Raw genomic sequence first — 21,474 nt, forward strand, 5'->3', positions numbered from 1 at the left:
CAAAAAGTTTGTTTTTTTATATTGTGGCTAAAAGAAAAGTGCCACTAATAACTAAAAAAATTATAGAGGCACACTAAAAAGTGCCACTAAAGCCTTTTAGTGGCACTGCTTCTAGTGACACTTTTTTTGTGTGCCACTCATTCCTTAAGGAGTCTTTGGTGGCATTTTTATGGATTTTTGTGGCACTTTTTGTGTGTCACTGAATGACATTTTTTTTGTAGTGCATGATTGCCACGACCCTCCAATTTGAAAATTTTAAGACAAAAATAAATTAAAAAAATAAAGGGGATAGTGGTTTGGGTCATGACCACACCCTTAGGGTAGTGGTTTTAAATGGTAAATTAAAGATGGATGATATGGTGCCTATGTGGAGGATCATGGTGGTCATGAGGGTCATGACCACACCCTATAGCCTAATCATCAAAATCGAATAACAATAACCACCATATATGATCGGTTATGGTTATGGTTATCCAATAACCGACATCGCGGTTATGGTTATGGTTAGGGTTTTTGGTCAAAACCGACCCTGCACACCCCTACCATAATCTAAAAGTTGGGCCTTGGTTTCGGCCGATATAAAAGCAGTTTCAATGGGCCTTGTTTTCAGCCGATATAAAAGCAGCTTCAAGTTTAATAAAACTAGGGTTTCAAAACTTTTTCAACCTACAGCTGTTCAACCTCCATTTCGAAATGGCGAACGTGTTCAATTGCCAGGGATGTATATTAGGATACCCCAAAGTCCAATTTTCTTTAGGATACCCCTGAATTATTTTTCTAGATTCACCACTGGACTTTAGGATTCACATATCTCCTCCTCCTCCTCCTCCTCCTCCTTCTTCTTCTTCGGGCATTCCGATGCGAAACGTCCCATCTTATCAGACCGAAAACATTTTGTTTTCGAAAATATTATGTTTTCGACTTCTCTCGGTAGTTTTCTTGGCCTCTGTTACCATTTCTACCATCATGTCGAGTATTCCCCTAATCGCCCTTTCAACGGTCGGCACCCCTGCCACAAATACGGCCACACCCTCGATAACTTGAGGACCCACATCCTCGGGTGCTTTTCTGTTCGGAGCGATCATTGGGTTTTTTCGAATCCGACTGAGTAAACATAAGTTTGCTTTGTGACTCTCCTTTGGTTTCCCTACCACACAACCTTTCTTCATAAGCGTTGAGCCTCCCAACTGCATCTCCAAACTCGTTGCTATCCAACTCTGCACTTTTCTGGATAGTGGCTACTAGTTGAAAAAAATTGTCAGGTACAACTTCTAATAACTTCTTAACCAAGGTATCACTTGGGATGACATGCCCAAGGCTTGTGGCTTTCGAAACAAATTCTGTTATTTTACCAGTTCAGCAAACTGATCAACGGATTCGTCATCTTTCATCTTCAATTTCTCAAAGTCGCTTTCTAAGTTTTGGAGACGAGTTTTTCGAACTCGCTTGGTTTCGACATACCGAGACTTCAAGGTAGCCCATATCTCTCGAGCATTCTTGTATTGAGAAATTTGTAGAAGGATATCTTCTGACATAGCTTGTAACAAAAAAGAAGGTGCATCTTTGTTCTTTTTATCATCCACTTCGTCACCTATAGGTTGGATGGCTTCCCACATCTCTTAATCGTCCAGAATTGCTTCAACCACAATAGACCATGCGGTATAGTTAGTTCTGGTCAGCTTTAGAACTGTTCGTGAGATCCCGCCGGTCAGCTTTACTTGAAGGAGAGGGGGAGCTTTAAACTTTAATTCTGGGTGCATCGTCGCCCATGGTCTTCCGTTTCTTTTGACTTCCAAACAAGATATAGTCCTTCGATACCAATAGAAGTATCAGAGAGCAAAACAAGAGCACAAAACCACAAGAGATCTCATGAATTACTCTCCAGCCACCAATATCATTAAGGAAAAATAACTCAAAAACGTTAACCCTAAACACCATGACGCGATGCTTTTATAGATTCGTAAGACATGTTCTTGTGTAATATATCCAAACTATAACTCTTTTGGAATAAGGGAACATATTAGAACAGAAAATATATACTTATATATCTATGACTCAAATAAACATAAAAATAAATCTGAATTTACTTTTATCTCCTTAGCGTATCTGGCGGCCCAATCTTGATCCCATACGAAGTCTTTCTCGCATGGGATTAACCAACAATTGAAAGGTGAAAAGGTAATCTTTAGGAGGGTTTGAGGTGGTGGCAATGGCTGACATGGTGTGCAATCGGAGTATCTTAGGCATACAAATGAATCAGAACTCTTGCTTGCTCTGATACCAAATGTTAGGAATCAAGGTAAAATTAATGGCAAAAAGTAATCACAGAAAGGATTACAAGATAATAGCAGTCGAAAGCTTCAAACATTTTTAATACATCACTGCTTACAAATGGATAAAGAAGCCAGAAAAGTAATTTCGACAAGTGCTAAATGAAAAGAAAAGTACTGCTACTTATAAGAAAGGTAAACAAACAAAAGCATAAAGTAGGTCAGAGTGTGACCAACAAACCAGGTCTCACTCCTTTATTTTCTTTTCCTTGTGATTCGGTCACCATTGACTAACAGCATTAATGGCATTGGATATTATTCATGATTCCATAGCAACTTGAATCTTCACCTCGTCGTCTGTCGTAGACCTCACCCGTGGTCTTTCCTCAAGTGTGTTGTCACTTAGAAGAATAACCACTTCAGACATTGCAGGTCTAGCTGAAACAGTTGGTTGAGTGCACATCAACGCTATCTCTATGATCTTAATTACATCTTCTGTTGCATATTCACTAGGGTCTAGTTTGTCATCCACCAGATTCAAATGTGTGCCACTCTCATATAGATTCCAGGCCTGGCATAGTTAACTAATTAAAACCATATATATATTTATCACTAAATTGACTCAAAGAAATGAAACCTTAATTTCGATAGACCTACATGATCAAGAAGGTTTGGAGTGTCTGATTTATTATGTATGCCTTCCTTGCATCTCTTTCCGCTAACAATTTCAAGGACCACAACACCATAGCTGTATGTATCAACTTTCTCAGATAAGTGTCCATGAATGGCATATTCAGGTGCTACATAACCACTATTTCTGGAAACATTTAACAATTTCTATTGTTAACACATTTACACCAAGAAACGTTACTAGCTAGTGAATTTATAAGTATTGATTTGAGCATACAATGACCCTGCCAGTTCGGTGCTGAGACGAGTCTTATCTTCAGGTAGTAGTCTTATCAGCCCAAAATCTGCAATTTTTGGCTGAAATTCATTGTCAAGTAGAATGTTGCTGGTTTTTATATCTCTATGGATGATGGTAACATGGTATTGTTCATGTAGATATGCAAGACCTCTTGCTGTCCCATAGATTATACCAAACCTTTGTTTCCAGCTTAAAGTTGTCGTTCTGTCACCTGTAGCATAAAATACCTTAGATGCTAATCGTTGCGTATCCAGTTGTTTGCTCAAAAACTAAGTAAAGCGTCTCGATCAACTCACCATAGAGGAACTGATCCAGGCTATGATTTTCCATGTACTCATGCACAAGGAATAAGTGTGGGCCTTTTCTACAATATCCGAGTAGACGTAGAAGATGCCGGTGGTGAACATTACCTAAGATCTTAAGTTCATCCTTAAAATGTTTCTTTCCTCTGCTAGAGGTCATAAAGGTTTTCTTAATTGCAACCTCATCCCCATTCTCGAGTGTTCCCTGGTAAGTTTCACCAAACACACAGTGAATTGAAGTAAGTGTGCATCGTACTGGAGTATATAGTTCTGACTCACATGAGTATTACCTTATATACTTCTCCATGCATCCCCCCGCCAAGTTTGTTCTCATCGCTGAAATTATTAGTTGCCACTTTCAAATCATTGTAGCTATATGCTGCTGGACCTTGCAACAGGTCGATTGATCTTGTTGATTTATCTATGATCAATTGGACAACACAATTGTTATATGTTCTAGTGAGCTTGTAAAATATTAGTTAAACACTAAAGAATTAAACAGTTTTGTCTAGAAACTCATCTTGTGTTTACCTTGTTGGCCTCCACCTGCCTTCTTTGATCTGCGATGCCATAAGAAAATTGCGAGTAGAAGCAACAGAAAGCTTACACCTCCAACAACTGCCCCAATTATTGATTTCTTCTCATTTGAATCCCCTATAAGTTATAGACACACTAAATGATTATTTGTACATAAGAACTACCGAACTAGTGAGTAAAACATAAACATATACTAGCTATTTGCACAAGAAAATTTGACGAACTATGAAAAAATATCAATTCTTGAAGAATAGAGGTCTCACCATCCCATAGGAGTGATGAAATATCAGTTGTCTCATTTCGTCCAAAAAATGGAGTCGTGTCATACCTCGTGAAGCATCCATTATCCATTGACCGCCCAGAAGTGGTAGGAAGACAGCTATACACGGTTCTCAACTGTAAGCATTTGGAACAATCACTTTGGCTTATGTTTTGATGACACTGGGCAAAGGCATACACGGTTGCATTACCAGCAGCTACTTTTCTTGTAGAAGCTGCATAGTAGTTTGTTGCTCTTGGTGCAGCAATTTGAAGGTCTGATAATAACTTTTCTGCTGCTTTTCGGAATTCTGTTGGCTGAGGCGATGTTGTGTTGGCACATAATACCACAATAGGCCGATTGCTACCCTCAGAGTAGAAGTTATTGTTCTCATACCTTCATGGAAAAGAACTATACCTTTAATTATCATGAAACTTACGTTTTCAACACTAAAGTGGTGGAAACAAGAATTTCTTTAACAAACTTTTCGAATATGTGTGGTAAATTGGGGTCAATGTGGTTGGAAAAATTGTTAATGAAATGCATTTTCATTAATTTTTGGACATCAATAAATGTATCTATCTATGAGTTATATAGATAATTATCTCTGGGTTTGTGTTCTACAATGTGAGAGCATCACAATGAACCAAATCACGTTGAAAATGAAACTAAGATCAATGAAATATCGCTGCTTAAAAGTGGAAAATGGATTAAACCATGTCCCGCGAAGGTGGAATGACAACTTAAGTTGGTTTATAAGGAGGAGCACTCATTGTGTATTGTTCCTTAGAGCCACATTCTAGGGGGTTCGGGAACGGTGCAGCACACCCTTAACTCATGCAAGCTGCCTTTGTATTTTTGAAGGTTGGTTTGAGTGGTTCGATCGGGTGCAGGTGCATTGAGACAGTTTGGCTTAGGAACAACTGATCCTTTGTATATTTGAAGGTTGGTTCAAGTGGTTCGGTCGAGTGCATTGAGCTAGGCTTAGGAACGACTAATGACGCCAGCAGAAGCACATGCCTATATCATCGTGTTCGGGTTGGCTCAGGAACAACCGATGACGTAAGTGGCACCCTTAACTCACACATGCGTACCAGAATGGACCTGAGTACTGCTGATGCTTTAGCACTGGTTCGAACGGTGCAGCGCACCCTTAACTCGCACATGCGTGGTTACACTGTGCGAGTTGTTGATGCTTCAGTGTTGGGTATAATCTTGATCGGGTCAAAGTCGGGTGAATGGGTACGGGTCGAAACCGAGTTTAGCATTAACGGGTCAGTTAGGTTGTTGCAAAATTGGTGTAGCTTGACCGAGTAAAACGGATGTGCACGTGAGAACCAAGATAAACATTTGAGTTGTTAGCTGGTTTTAAGGAGAAGGTGGACTTAGTTTTTGCATGTGATGGTTATATTTATATTATAAATAGTAGTATTATCTCAATTGTGATGTATCCATCTTTCACATTTTAATAAAGAAGCTTTTCATTTCCGCAAGTTCTCGTAGAGTTCTTTTCTTTACATTTGAGAGTTTGAGTGTGTGATTTTGGGGCCTGAACCTACATTCAGCACTGGTCCGAACGGTGCAGCGCACCCTTAACTCACACATGCGTGGGTACAATGTGCGAGTTAAGGGTGCGCTCTATATGTGCTAATGCTTTCAAGGTCATAGATAAGGAAAAATTCTAGAAAAAAAAAAAAAGTTAAGTAGCGAGCAAACTAAATCCATGCATAACCAAGCAAGAAGCTAGATATATATTTGCACCTGAGTTGGCAGTCGCTGTAAATAATCTGAGCCCCATTGGCAAACCCACATACTTTTAACTGATCAACAGCATAGTCGAAACAAGACAGACAATCTGGAATGGAAAGATATCCCCTGCACCAAGCAAGGCCCCATACTGACTCACCATTGAGCAAAGTGCGTGCCGTGGCATAGCGGCTTGTGGTTAACTGGCTACGGAGGCCAGAAAGGGTGGTGTTAAGGTTGCTCAAGAAATACTTATCGTTCAGACCTCTGTACTTGCTACAATAATATCTCAACAGAGTGCTATTTCTATCGGTCGGCTGTGAGGTCACTTGTTCTGCCATGGTTATGAGCACCACCACCACCACCCACAGGCTGGCTAGACGCCATGACTTCATGCTCATCTTCTTTTTGTTTATATGTATTTGCCTTTTAGCTTACCTGTTATCTGACCAAGAAGAAAAGTATCTCGTAATTTATAAGACATGACTAAAGGACTTGTGAGGAATCTCACAATCCATTTCCGAAGGTGTTTAATATTAATAATTATTAGTAAATTAAATAGATTGCCACCCGAAATTAATTATAATCGTTTATTAGAAGTAAGATAAAACATTACATAAGTAAATACTGTTTTTTTTTTTTGAAAAGTTTATACTTTTTCGACAAAGTTATGCATATTTGGGATGGTGTTTGGAGACGGTGATTTTTGAATTGATCTTCGGGTGTAGGTTTTCTGATTTTGTAATAACCGAATAGCCTTATGAACTGTGTAATCAATTTCATTATAAAGTATTTCGTATATACGAAATCTCTAAGGCTGGTGTGTATGGGGTCCGTCCCCCATGCGTCGAGGACCGGCGCCGTGTGGAACACCATCCCCCCCCCCCGGTCCCCGTCCTCTCCGGCGAGTGCTTGACGTTGGAGACAGGCACTAAATGCCAAAAATTGTGGGGACCAATGCATATTTTGTAATGTTTATCTAATGTTTTTTAATGATAAAAAATATAAAAGTGGTGGGGTAGAATCATCTAGGACCATCCTCCCATTTCCACTAGTTTTGTGAGATGTACCATCCTTGGGAGGACTATGATGTGGTTCCTACGTGACGGATCAACCTTCAAGGGAGGATGGACACCATACCCTCTAGCTTAATAAGATAAGACATAAAGTGTTTCTTATGAAACGAGATGTAATTTCAGAGATAACTGAACTTGTGAGTTCATTGTATATCTAACATACCAATTAAATACCTTATATATGATTTTTTTTTTCTTTCACCATGAATCATTGCAAAGTTTCATGAAGGGGTATAACAATTGCAAGTAACTATTACTGTTACAACCACCAAAGCCAAATTTGATGTGGATGACTAAAGTTGCAACTGAAGACCACATTTAATGCTTAATATCATATTTGATTAGGATGACTAAAGTTGCAAATAAAGACCAAATTTGGTACTCATGTGGTCTAATTTACACATGTTTTATGTGAATATTTCCTATACTTTTTTCTAGCTTTTGGATTTATATGAATACTTCCTATACTTTTTGGTAGCTTATGGATTATGTTTGGTTGAAATCTACTTGTAATTGGGTTTTATATAATTCATAGTTATGGAGAAAATATATGATAGAAATGACTTATATCAAAAGAGTTTAGATATCATAAAGTTTGAATAAAAATTTTATGTTTTGAATTAGATGAAGAATATGTGATATGAATTAATAAGAGTAGCTAAGTTGTTTTTGGTTTGACTTTTTCTTCCGCAGCCAACAAAGGAACTAAACCATGTTACGGCATGTATAAATATATTATCAAGTTGTGGAGACAAATGGAATGATTAGAGGAAAAGGAATTTAATGGTTTGACTTTTTCTTTAGCAGCCAACGAAGCATTTAAACAATGCGAAGCCAAAGCATTAATATATTAACTAAGGTTTTCGTACAAATGGATAACATATAAAATATAAAATGGGCTCAACATAGTAAAGGAGTAATTCTTTTTTTTTTTAATTAAATCTCATCACATATTTTAGTCTTACAATCCAAAAAAAAAAAAAAAAAAACCACTTAATAGAGGCATATGCCTCTTAAATAAGAGGTCTCAGATTCAATTTTGGGTCGGAGTGAATAATTTAAATTATCGGTGTAATAAAATAGAAGCAAGCGTTGTCATTCAAAAAATAAATAAATAAAATAAAATTAAAAAATTTATGTTTTTATACTAGTAGAGTAATTATAATTACCAGTTAGTAATTGTAAGTACTCTAAAGTAATTACTTGCTATACTAATGTAAAAACATGTTTTTTTTTTTTGTTTTTTTTTTTTTTTTGTAATTAAACATTATACTTAAGTAGATGGAAAAAAAAAATCCCTTTACTTCTCATGTTAAAACCATTTTGTATGTTAAACCTCATTTCTATATATTTGATCCCTGCACGTAATATATTATCAAGTTCTAGAAAAGAATTATTGGAGGAAAAGAATTTTTTCTTAATGACTAAATGTTACACTCACTGGGTGTTGAATTTATTACCACCTTCTATTTAAACATCTAAACGGTTTTCCTTCTATCACTAAGCCAAAGCCTAAAAAATAGGGGAGGCCCTCAAATGCAGGTTATGATAAGTTTAAGGATTAAAAAGAGTTGCGAATGGACCAGCTAGAAAGCCCGTATTAAATCTATTTCTATACAACAATATGCCACCGAGTCCTATCATTATGAAGAATTGAAGTTGTACACACTACACACATCGCCATTTATTTGTTTTTGGGCCAGCCGCATGTCATGAGCTCAGGCCCAACTCCATTATAGCAATCTGCCAAACGATCCCACATGTCATGAAATTTATATTAGCATCCTATTACATGATACAACTTGGTTTTACGAGGACCCCATTGTTTTGAGAGACCCACTGTTATACGACAGGGAGATACCCACATAATACATCGAGATAAGGACTGCAGACGGATTCAAGAAATTGTTTAGGGACAATTTGGAGGTGGAAAGCGGATTGGTTCGAGTTCAAGGCGTTGGATCGGAGATTCAAGTTCGTTTGCAATTCATTAGTTTTTTTTCGGTTTAGCTAAACTATTTGTTTTTTTTAGACTTGATAACTATGATTTGCGTATAGTTTATGATTTGTTTATTATTTTCGTTCTTGATTTTGTTTCTTGGCTCGTTCGTTTATCTACCTGGGTTTGTGATGATCAATCGTGTTAATTAGTAATTTATTGGGTTTTTTTTGGTAATTTATTGATGGATTAATACTAAAGTAAACAACCTAATAATATTTGACCACATGTATATGATTTCTTAGCTCTAATTTATTATTAATCAATCGTTCCTCGTGTGTTTTAGTAAATGTCTTTCAGGTATAGATGCATGTCAGGTTACCTACTTTTTGTTTGTAACTAATTTATGGTTTACGGCGCACGTCTCCCATATGAGCATTCTTTAATAATTTAGAGGAGTTTGGTGTTCTACATATTTTGGAGACTAGGAGATAGATAGTTGGGATTGTCTTTGGTGCTAGGTATTTAAATGCAGTGAGACTTGGAGGAGATCTGCCAAAGTTCCCTAATATTATTTGCTTTCCTGAGTCTTGTCAAGAGTTTTTAGGTTACCCCGTACACTCTAAGGTGTGTTGTGATGGAGATCTAGTCTTTGATTACTTTAATATTGTTGGAGAGACAGTGGTGATCCAAACCATAACAATAAGCTTTATATGACATTTAGGATTCTTGGGAGTCCTTGATGAGACCGGAAGGAGATTCAGCTTGACATTGATCTTAGAGTGTCATATCCTTAGAATCTGCTTCCATCAGAGTTACCATTCCCGAGAAAAAATCGAGAGTCACAAATAGGATTCCAAACCTGGGTAGTACTTTATCACCCTTGATTTCCCCTTAGCATCCATAGTTGCGTATTGGTAGTCTAGCTAGTCTAGTTAATATTAGGTTAGTAGTTAAATAATTAATTAATAATCTTAACAAAATAATCCAGTTATGTAATTATTTAGGTCAGAGTCTAGGTAGCGTCACTAGTCTCTCGTGGGTTCAATCTTCGGACTTCCAGTAGGCTTTAGTGCATTCGATAGGTACACTTGCCAGTCTTGTGGTATAGCATTAGGAAAGTCTAGAGTATTACTAGAGAGTCTAGGTTGGGTGTAGTTAAGTAATTTTAGTAGACCATAGTTAGCAAATTAAGTTACTGGCGTCGTGGTTGGGGACACTTAGGCGATTAGATTATTAGCTTTGACTGATCTTACCTTTTTAATTGGTCTTATTTGTAAGTTGAGTCCGTAATTTTTTTATCTTAGTGTTTATTGATGTGCCTGAAAGACAACATAATATTATAGTATAAAAACCAACATTTTGATAGTTATTTGTTGTAAATAACGAGTTTACATTAACCCGCGCGTTGCGGCGGGATATTGTTTATAAATGTCTTTAGTAACCAAACAAAAATAAACGCTCAACCACACACGCATCTTGCGGAACGTTACATAAAACTTGAACCTTGTGACAATTAAAAATGGCCCTTAAAATATAAGTTTATTAATACGACGTAATTGTAATAATGACAAACAAAAGAAAATACGGAAAAATAATCAACTTTTACATAGCTAAACAATTTGCAAGTTTATTATAACAGTTTTTAAAACAAAATTGTTAATCAAAAGCCTCCTGACAGTTTTCTTCTACACACTTAAAACACATAAAAAATGGATCCACGAATCGAAGACGAAGCCAACAGTACACGCCATCGCCATCACAACGACATAGCCGTAGCCGCACATCACCACCACCGAACCGCCGTCTCAACAACACCGCTTCCGAACCACCATCACCACAGCACCTTCAGTGATTCACCGCTGTTCAATTTTGTAAATCCTACACTCTTCATCATCCATCTTCGCCAAAACCTTCGGCCCCGACAATCTCTCTCTGATTTCTCCATAATCGACATGGCCGGAAATTTTTGGTGATGGCGGGGGTTATAAAGGAAGTGAAAGGGTGGCAACCGACAAGGGAACGGTGGTTGTAGGGAATGCGTGAACGGTGCGTCGGTTTAGTTATCAACTTTAGTCATGACGGCATTTGAATGTTGTTGTCGGTTTCATAAACAAGGGTTTGAGAATAGAAACATATATATCACATTATTGTTAGCTGTTCTGATACATCATGTTGTGTTAAGGAAGTTTATATCGACGGTTTATTTTTAATGGGCGCGCTAATTGTGGATGGACGTGTCAGATATTGATATTTGATAAGTGTAGTTATATATAATATATGAATGAAATGGTGTGTATTCGGTGCCTTTTGAACAAAGTGATGCGAAGGTGGGGTTGAGGCACCCTAAGTTACTATTTGTATAAGAGTATAATGTATGGAATGGTTTTAATGTCTGTTTATGAGTATTTTATAAGTTCCATAGTGAAATAAAGAATTTACGGGACAGGCCCAACTCTGTTGTTTACGGGTCGTGAGCCTTGAAAGTTAGTACAGGTCGTGAGCCCCAAGTCAAGACACCGATTATGTGGAAACCCTAGATCAATAACAACAACTTTCCTTTGTTTATGGGCGATAACACAGGTTTGGGTATACGGGTCGTAAACCACCTAACTAACAAACAGGCATTATATAAAGATAGATATGTCATAAAACCCAAAGTTTGGATGAAACAAGAGAAGAGAAGCAAAAAAGGGTTGTTGAAGTTCAAAGGATTTAACATCGGAGATTTAGGAAAGGATTCAAGGAAGAAGAACGTACAGGAGGACAAGAGGTTATTCCTTACTGAGTTAGCACCCTTTGTATTATCATTTCCTGTGATATTATGTCATGTATTCAATGAATTCTTTAGCTTTATTTATTACTATGAGTAGGTAACCGTGCAATAGCCGGTTAGGGTAGGATGATTCTTGTTACTTTGCATTAACTAGGTTGATTTTGTTATGAAAGTGTGTTTTTAGTAAGGTTTGCTTATGAACTTGTGATAGTGTATTCTATATGTTGAGTATTGATGTTCAATTGAGTTTGTCTGGATGATTTAGGTATTTCTATGAGGTTTTGCATGTTAGATCTACTTCATTTATCTTTTGGCTATATATCAATCGTTAGTCTAGGGCTGGATGCTCGGTAGACAAAGGAGAAACTAGGTTGGGTATTGGTAATGCATACGAATCACTAATGGGAAGAATCTGAATATAAGTGTTTTGCTTTAAATTGTATAATCTGGATAGTAATTTGCTCGGTTTGTTAATCTGGGTTGCTTTAGCAATATAAGAGACTCTTAGATCACAAAAGATGAGTAGATGTCTTAGTTACTTAGAACTAAATAATTGAGTGTGTCTATAGCTTGATTATTTGGGGACATGGGGCAAACCCGAGGGGGCTCTAGCTTTTTAACACTACATCCTCGTTACTGGTGTCCACTAAGGCGAATTTTTCATAAGAACCATAATCAACTGTTTTACAAAAGTAATAACATGATCTAAACCTAACTGGTTATTCTTTTTGTCATTGTTTTCTCAACTTAATCAAATAAGTTATTTAGAATCTTCCTTATTCTTAAAAATTACTTAGGTTAAATATTACAAAAGATATAGGTTAATAGATCTTAGTATCCACGGATTGATACTTGGGTACTTACCTAGGCCATACTGTAGTATCCGCCATAAACGGATTCTAGAACCCGACCTGTTGTAACCCGAACTCGAACTATAATAAATGATAATATGAGTTTTTATTATTGCTTGTGATTTTTAATTATTATTTAAATTCCTTGTTATTTATTGATTTAATCTATATTAAAAATAAGAATAAAATCAATGCATCAGCTCCTCAAACCTCAAACGAAGGTCATCCAAGCGAAGGTGACCTATCAAGCGAAGGTCATCCCAAGATAAGGTGACCTAAAACGAAGGTGATATCCAACGAAGATGGTCTTCAAATGAATGTGATCTCTAAACGAAGGTCCATCATTCCAAACGAAGGTCCATTAAGTGGAAGCGAAGGTTCAAACAAAGGTCCCTTGAGACCCAGCGAAAGTCCAAGCGAAGGTCATACCTTCAGGCAAAGGTGAGTTGCATATATTTTACTTTCGCAGTTTCACGATTTTAATCATCCGAACAGTCTCGAAACTCCCACCTATTGGTCTGTTGTTTACTGGTTAATTAATGAGTATTTAAGGTAAAACTAAATGCCTACTAATGGACCATTAACCTGTATTAATTGGTAAATTATAAAACAAAAAACAAAGTGTTCTTGTTTTTCTTTTCTTCATCTAAGAACACAAGCCGACAACGTCAAAATTCTCTAAACACACCCACTCTAGAAACGTAACGCGTAACGATACGAAATTTATAGACGTGATTGAACAGTGTTAACCTCTTAAGTGCGGGTTTTCACACCCATGGTCTTTGGAAAGCCGTAGATATTGTGACAACAATTCAGTCGAGGCTTGAAAGAACCTTGCAGCTAAGGCGTTTAGTTTTAGTTATTGCCAAGAGACGTTCTATTTCAGGTTGTAAGTATAAGAAAGCAAAAGTTCATGGGAACAATCTAGGATTGATTCCTAGGAGCATATCGGGTTCAGAAGGCTCATGTGCAAAACCTAAGAGACAAGTTGGAGGCCCTATAAATAGAAAGAGAACCAAACAATCGATAAGTTTTGAGGGATAAGTTATATGGAAAGTTAAGTGGAATGATAGCAAAATTCAAAAATCTTGGATCAAAATTAGAGGACGAGGTACCGATAAGAAAACAACCCTATTCTATTCAGAGAAAGTTATTGCAAATAGTCACTTCAATTAAAGAATACTCCAATTTTAAAGTAATGTCATTTGAAGAAATGGTTAGACTACTAAATGCTTACCAGGAAACAATTAGAACCAAAGAAGAGTCCGGAGATCATCAATTTAAGCTCCTTCTTACTCCTTCAAAAGATCAAATGGGTGGTGATCATGGAGATTTGCAATATAGACGGGGTTGTCAGTACAACATCAAAGGTCGCAACAGGGGCCGAGGAAGTGGACTTGGAAGAGGAGAGGACGTACATGAAAAAGGATTGGGTCGAGATAACATCAACAGAGTCATATATAATTGATAGAGATCGGTTAGTAATCCATAGGTCACTCGGAACGGGTGGGCCAATATCGCCAGGGTTACGGTTGCATCAAATGGAGCTCCATTATGGAGGTTTAAAAAGCATGCATGTGGAAAACCCCACGTTCACAGTTCCCATCACCACTGGTTAATCCATTAGTTTTGTCGTTTTTATTTCCATGTTTTTCCAAGTGGTACTTCATGCTTTCTAAGTAGTTCTTTAGTTTTTTGTTCTCCTAAAATGTTGGACGTGGGATTGTGATCAATTCTGTATGTATTCAGTTTCACTTTCAATGAAAGGTGGTGTTGTTTGTGTTTAAAAATATTGACTCTACTAGAGTAACCGGTTTTATCTTCCATTACTAATCCAAGGTAGCAACTTGGGTGCTGTTATTTGGAACCTACATTGAGTTTAGGTGGTGATTCTTTGTATCCTATACTCAGTTTAGTACGTTCTTCGATTTGAATTGGGTGGTGTTTATGTATCCCGTTCGACCCGTTGTCTATCCGCTCATTTGAATTTTAAATTTCTATCGGTTGTTTACTTTGATTCTTTTCATTTGGTATCAGAGCTAAAACGCGATCTGTTTCAACTCATCTTTGTCCTACAACTACAAAGCATTCAAATCAGCAACAAATTTCTAATCATGGCATACAAGCAGTTAACCATGGAACAACAAATAAGGGACCTACAAGATCAGCTACATGATCTAACCATTGCCATGCAAAGACAAAGAAACCATGAGCGATCTCCTCTGCCATACCAACATGAAGACGAAGAAGATGAAGACCATTATTCTCAAAACAGAGACTACAATTCCAATGGGCGTCGTAACCGTGACACTAACCACAACGGCGACATCAAAGTAGACATACCCGAGTACGATGGACGCTTGGATCAGGATAAGTTCATAGAGTGGTTATGCATGGTTCAACGAGTGTTTGATTACAAGCAAACAACGAAGGAAAAAAGGGTGAAGTTGGTCACTTTGAGGCTGAGGAAATACGCTTCGACATGTTGGGCTAATGTAAGTTCACAACGGGAGAAAATGGGCAAGAGTAAGGTCAGTTCATGCCAATAAATGAAGAAGTTGCTCAAGGACAACTTCATACCAGTGTATATTACCTTGATGAAAGCTTTTCAAAACTCCATTTTATCAAGCAAGGCACGAGATCTATTGAAAACTTTTCTTAAGAAGTTTAACATCTTCTCATGAAAAGTGATATGGGGAAGATAACCCTCAAACATTGGTACGATATCTCGGTGGTCTGGAGTCAACAATTGCAAACAGTGTGGAGCTATAACCATACTCGACGTTGGCTAAACCGAAGTTAATGGCGCACAAGGTGGAGTCTCAACAGAAAGCATGAGTGTCACACCCTGATATTTCCACATATTTCGGTGGGCCCGGTGGGGAGTATCGTGATGTAGTTGATATCATCATAAACAATTAAACACATTTAAGCACAGCAGAAGGCTTGGAAGTTATTACTATTACAACCCAAAATGTTCAAAGTTCAAAATGAAAGAATATACAGACGATTGTAAAAGAGATTCACAGGCAGACCATTAAAACAAATACATAAAACAGAGTTTGACAGACTTTAGGCATCTAAGGATTTGCAAGATCCTCTTAATTAACGCCAAGTAGCTCCAGCCTAGTTCGTGAGGTACCTGTCACTTAGTATTTGGAAAATACGTCAGTTTTCACTGGTAAATACAATTAACAGACTCATTTGAAAGTATTTATGAAAATTGGTTTAGGCGCACCGGGCACAAAAATCTTTTATAACTTGGGACAATTTCATTTAAAATCTTCTATACAGTTTTACATGTTTGTCACACATTTGGGGCCGGTTTGGAAACCGGACGTGATTAACTAACTCACCACTTATAAAACCCACAAAGGAGTTATCCCCAACTTGTGGGTAATTTATTATTTAGCATTTGCATCTGTCGGGTGTATGCCTACAACCCGTGCATAGGTCGTGGCCATTAATAATTTAAATGAGCCAAGGATATCCAGGACATGGTCGTTAACCCCCAATGTTTATTTTATCAAACAAAACAGATTAAAATGGGTTATGCGGATTTATTAATCACAATCCGACTAAATGATCCCATACCCGACCAAGCGGTAATAATTTACCGTATCCCAAGCCCGTATAAGGGAAAATAAGTTAAAAGTATTTACCTGAGTTAATTATGCAAGAAATGCTACTCAGCCGGATATTTCTAAGACTCTATGCAAGTATCTTCTACTAAGGCTACTTAATCTGAAAGGAAGGTTTTATTAACCTATTAGGATACTAACGGGTCTTATTTAAGTCAAACACTTAGACCGGTAGATTATATCTGAAAGGAAGGATACTTTTTGATTCGAAACGCTAGATTAAGCGGGGACTGACGTGAGGTCGAAGTCTCACTCAAATTTAATCCAAATACTACTAGATAGCTAGCGGTAAGTGGGTATCGAGCACAGGGAGTTTGTGAAATGTGCGTTATCTAAATGTATGCCCAAATTGACTAAAGTAAACTAAATTGCAAAAGTATATTCAGAGAATTGGTTGTTTGGTTTTGAAAACTAAAATTAACTAATTTAATTGCAAAAGAAGGATTTGGTTTGTAAACAGAATAAGAGAATATTGATCATCTCGAGGTTCAGGTTTTAAGTGACAACCAATGTTTATGTTCAACTGGAAAGAACTACATAGACATAGCTCATGCAAGATCAATTGTTTGTGATGAAAGGGAACTAAGTATTCGGATTCCTAGAACGCAAGGTTGTTACCCGATGATCAATTAACATATATCTAACCCCTAATCCCTCCCATGATATCTCGATTGCCAACGACACCAAGAACGTATGGTTTAGAATTATAAGCAAACACACATTAACAATTTACAAACTATCAATCAAGCACCATAATAAACTAAACAACACATGCAAAGTCTATTATTCCAGAAATTCAAGAACAAAAACATAATTGTCACAAGAAAACCTTACATTTGAGATGATCCCTAACGAAATTAGCCACTCATGTCTTGAGAAATCATGATCATACACACATCCATGTTCATATGAATCAAAAATACCAAAACAATTGTTTAGAAATGTTCAAAACCAAGCTAGAACAACCAAAATCGCCTCTAGACTGCTGTGTAACTGAATGGGAATGATTGCACATGAAGAGACTCCTTAAAACCGCAATAAAGGTGGCAGTTACAAAGTTCACGCCAGTCGGCGCCGTAACCTACAACACCCGCCGTAGGCTACGGCGGTAATAAAAGTGCTACGATGGCTCTGTACTGGACTACGGTGGTCAATAATTGCCAGTCGGCGCCATAAGCTACGGCCCTTGCCGTAGCCTACGGTAGGCTTCAACAGGAAATTTTGTTTTCAGCATAACTTTTTCGTTTCAACTCCGTTTTCTTCACCATTTTCGCCTACGTTCTCGTAATTTCATCCTCTAACATGTTATCTTCTTAATTCTTCAATTCCAATAATTGATTTTTTTCATTTATTCTCCGTCTTTCAATCTCCAATACTGTTGCGCCTATTCGAAGCTTCATTTCCACACTTTTAAGCCCCAAATGTACCTGAAACACAATATCAAACGTAGTCATCTAATTCTAGACAATTACTCGATTAAATGTAGGATTAAAAATACCATTTATAGCACTTAAGGGTCGTCCTACAGACTACCCGTCACATCCCCACAGTTAACCGTTGCTTGTCCCAAGCAACCAATTCATTTAAAACACAATTTATCAAGCGATCAATCAAGTACAAACCAAGCAACAACTGTCCTCATTTACTAATTCTTTCTTAAAACCACACATAACACACCCCTCACAATAACTCTCTTCTCGGTGGCAAGTAATAACTACGAAAGATACGCTAAATCACACTCAAAGCGAACGGGTAGTTACACGACAATATGCTTGTACTCAAATCGGTCCTTCGCCTAAAGAATTTGCTAAACATGCATGTGAATCAATGGGACTTAAAGGTTGTAACACAACTATTACACCCTAACACGCTTTAACTGAAAAGACGCAGCGGAAAATACGTACCATAAAATTTCTTTCATTATGAATGTCTTAACTTACTTGAAGATCATTTTAAGGTGACACATTTACAATGAATACATCAATCGAACTCATTTACGAAATAGAAACATAAACTATGTTTACTAAATTAGTTATTCAAACATTCCCGTACAATCTAACTTGTGACTCAGTCTTCGATCTCCACTCCTCAGTGATCCTCCGTGACTCGCACAACCTACACTTACCATACAATTTCAAATGTTAGTACACATTATGAACGTAACAAGATTCATACACTTTTACTTTCTATTCCATTATTCCTTTGCACTTAGGAATTTCCGTCTGAGTATCCACTCCCCGGTGAGACTTCAACATTGTACCTGCATTATTCTTCATTCTCAAGGTACACTGTTATTAGCATCAATACTCAATCGTATTGAAAACATATGAGCATACGTACTTACCTACTGGCATACGGTTTTACATGCATATTGGCATCCACATATATACGTTCACACCTACACACGTATGCACCTTCACACTTAAATACATAAAACTTACGCCCATGCATATCTACTCGCATACACACCTACACCGTTACCTACATATATACCTACCTACGTACATATCTACATACTTACACCCATACTTAGAACGGAACATAACTATACACGTGCATACATACATATATACATACATACCCAGGTACTTAATTCATTACCCCGCATACTCGCTTACATACCCCATTCTTATTCGCACATCTTAAACGCTTTCAAAATATCTATCGGGTATGTTTCGATCTTAAAAATGAGTTTCATAGTCATCCGTAACTTACCAAGCCATTTGGTAGGGTTAAGGAACATTATAAAAACTTAACGAGGCTTGGAATAGGTTCACGGGGTCCGAATTCGAAGAAAAACGAAGAAATTACATAAACAATACTTTTACACCTGACCTCCACCGTAAGCTACGGTGGCTACCGTAGCTTACGGTGGCCCCAAAAGCTTACGGTAGAAATAAACTGCCTTACAGCAGAATTAAATGCCCAGCACCCACCGTAGCTTACGGTGGGCACCGTAAGCTACGGTGATGCCCAGTTCAGCCTTCGTATTTAATACTAAAACTCGCATAACTTGCTCGTTTTTTATCCGTTTTACCCGATTCTTTTTCCTACGCGACCGTAATTTAATTCTCCATCACATGGAGTGGAAATCCAATATTTGGACTACCTAACTTTATGACTCTTATGCCTTCAGCTTACTTCCCTTTTACCAAATTTTGACCCGTTCATGCATATCTCAACATAACTTGTTTCTAATTGTCCGTAAAACCTATCCCTGCATTTTAGACTAAGAATCCTTGCCTCGGGTCCGTAATCTTTACGAATTTCATTACCGCTACCTTACTTATACATAATTATTCTACCCGTTTAAACCCATCAAATTACCTTAATGCTTTCCTCATTACATAACCTTACATAATTTCCCCACAATCATGAACATGAAAATTCTATATACATACTAAGGAGTGAGTCGGAAATCACTTACCTTGAGCGTCCAAGTTCAAGCATAGGTTCCATGCTTTCTTTTGACCCGCTAGCCTCCGTTCTTGAGCCCGTAGACATGCTATCTATCCTTACATGACCATACATTGATACCCTTGTTAGTAAACAAGGCCACACATAGCATCAATCACGATAAATCTATGCTCAACAATTGACTATCATTAGTGGATTTCTTGCAACTCATAGCATAGATTAACAATTAGATCCTTTTTACTCGCATAATATAAACACGCCATTACATATCTCGCTATGAATATACCGTGCATCACTTTGACTTCCTAAACCGTACATTTATGACAAGAGATCCACCTCACAACATTCCTACCATTGTTGAGTTTCCATAAAGTCAACCATCAAGCATTTCAATTTCCAACTTAGACACACATTCATTCACAAATTAACATGTTAGAACATAGTCATTATGCCATCTATGCTTCATACTCATTTTGTAGGACATATTTGGTCGCATAATCAAATAGTTACATATACACATATACATACCATTCCGTTCATAACAACATCTTCATAGTTAACGCCAATATCATTTAAGTTTACTCTTTTCTAGGATTCTCATTCGTTCCATAACTATTCTTAAGTCGAAACTAATACGATCAAACAATCCATATATATTCATCACATCATTCAAGCTTATGATACGGATTTCACATATTATTGTCATTTAGGCATTTCATCAAACAACTTGTGTGCGTACTACCATCTAAGCTTAATGTACAACTAATTCATGCATATCCTTCTAACCTCATACATAATTCACCAAAATCCCTCCTTCTAATCATCATGAATCATTTCTACATATTCATTAAACATACTAGTATCACATTTCTTTCAATTCCTCTCACAAGAATCTATCATGCATGCCAAAATACATCAATATTAAGCAAGAATTGGACATGGGTGATCATTCAAGTTGTCATCATCACCATAACCAAATGGGTTTCACATATAAACATCAAATTAACCCAAACCATGCATGATTCATGTTCCAAATGAGGATTCTAACACATACTCATACTCAATTTCATACAATTTCGAAATTTACAACATAACCCACTTCGGGCCTAATCATAAATCTAAATTTTAAGACATACCTTGCGATCCCCTTGTGAAGGTGATCAATAATCCGTGCTCGGTTATGAGTTTAAGCTTCATTTAACCTTTCAATTTGATGATTTCTTGATTAGGGTTCTTGAGCTCTCATGGAGCTTCCTGGCTCCTTCCAGAACACACGTACGTGTGTGTGTGTTTGTGTGTATATTTCATATATAACCTCAACTTTCATTTTACCTCACTTTAGCCCCTCATGTTTGATAATTAAACATAATTGGCACCATTTTCATATTTCCTTAGCTTTTTACCTTTCCCTTAACTAGGTTAATTAGCCTAGTTACTTATTTCATAATATATCCCAAAGGAACATACAACAATATAAACATTCGGGTTTTGGGGTGTTACAACAACTAGGCATACGAGTAGGAAATGGAAATATATGTAGTAGCAAACGAATTAACCCGGTCTTTTATTTCTAACTAAACAAAATAAAAGCAACTATATACAATACATCTCAACATTTTTTTCATTTAATTTTTTTTCATTTCTTTTTTCTCTCTTTTTTTTTCTTTTCTTTTCATTTGTCTTGTCTTTTTTGAACATAACATGATAAGACACTAAAACAAGATAATCAAAC

The 21,474-nt window shown here is 37.1% G+C and overlaps 1 protein-coding gene across 1 annotated transcript; it reads right to left on the reverse strand.

The window, feature by feature from the left end:
• Positions 1–2,300: 2,300 nt before the first annotated feature.
• Positions 2,301–6,474, reverse strand: LOC110909173 (cysteine-rich receptor-like protein kinase 2). The gene is made up of 8 exons (XM_022154196.2): positions 6,058–6,474; positions 4,301–4,692; positions 4,032–4,154; positions 3,791–3,921; positions 3,495–3,705; positions 3,178–3,409; positions 2,928–3,087; positions 2,301–2,841 (listed from the first exon to the last, which is right to left on the reverse strand). Exons 1-8 carry the CDS (start codon positions 6,441–6,443, stop codon positions 2,590–2,592), a joined length of 1,887 nt encoding a protein of 628 aa, XP_022009888.1. The 5' UTR covers positions 6,444–6,474; the 3' UTR covers positions 2,301–2,589.
• Between the last annotated feature and the right edge of the window lie 15,000 nt (positions 6,475–21,474).

Source organism: Helianthus annuus, chromosome 14, assembly GCF_002127325.2.
Source record: "Helianthus annuus cultivar XRQ/B chromosome 14, HanXRQr2.0-SUNRISE, whole genome shotgun sequence".
Taxonomy (NCBI): Eukaryota; Viridiplantae; Streptophyta; class Magnoliopsida; order Asterales; family Asteraceae; genus Helianthus; species Helianthus annuus.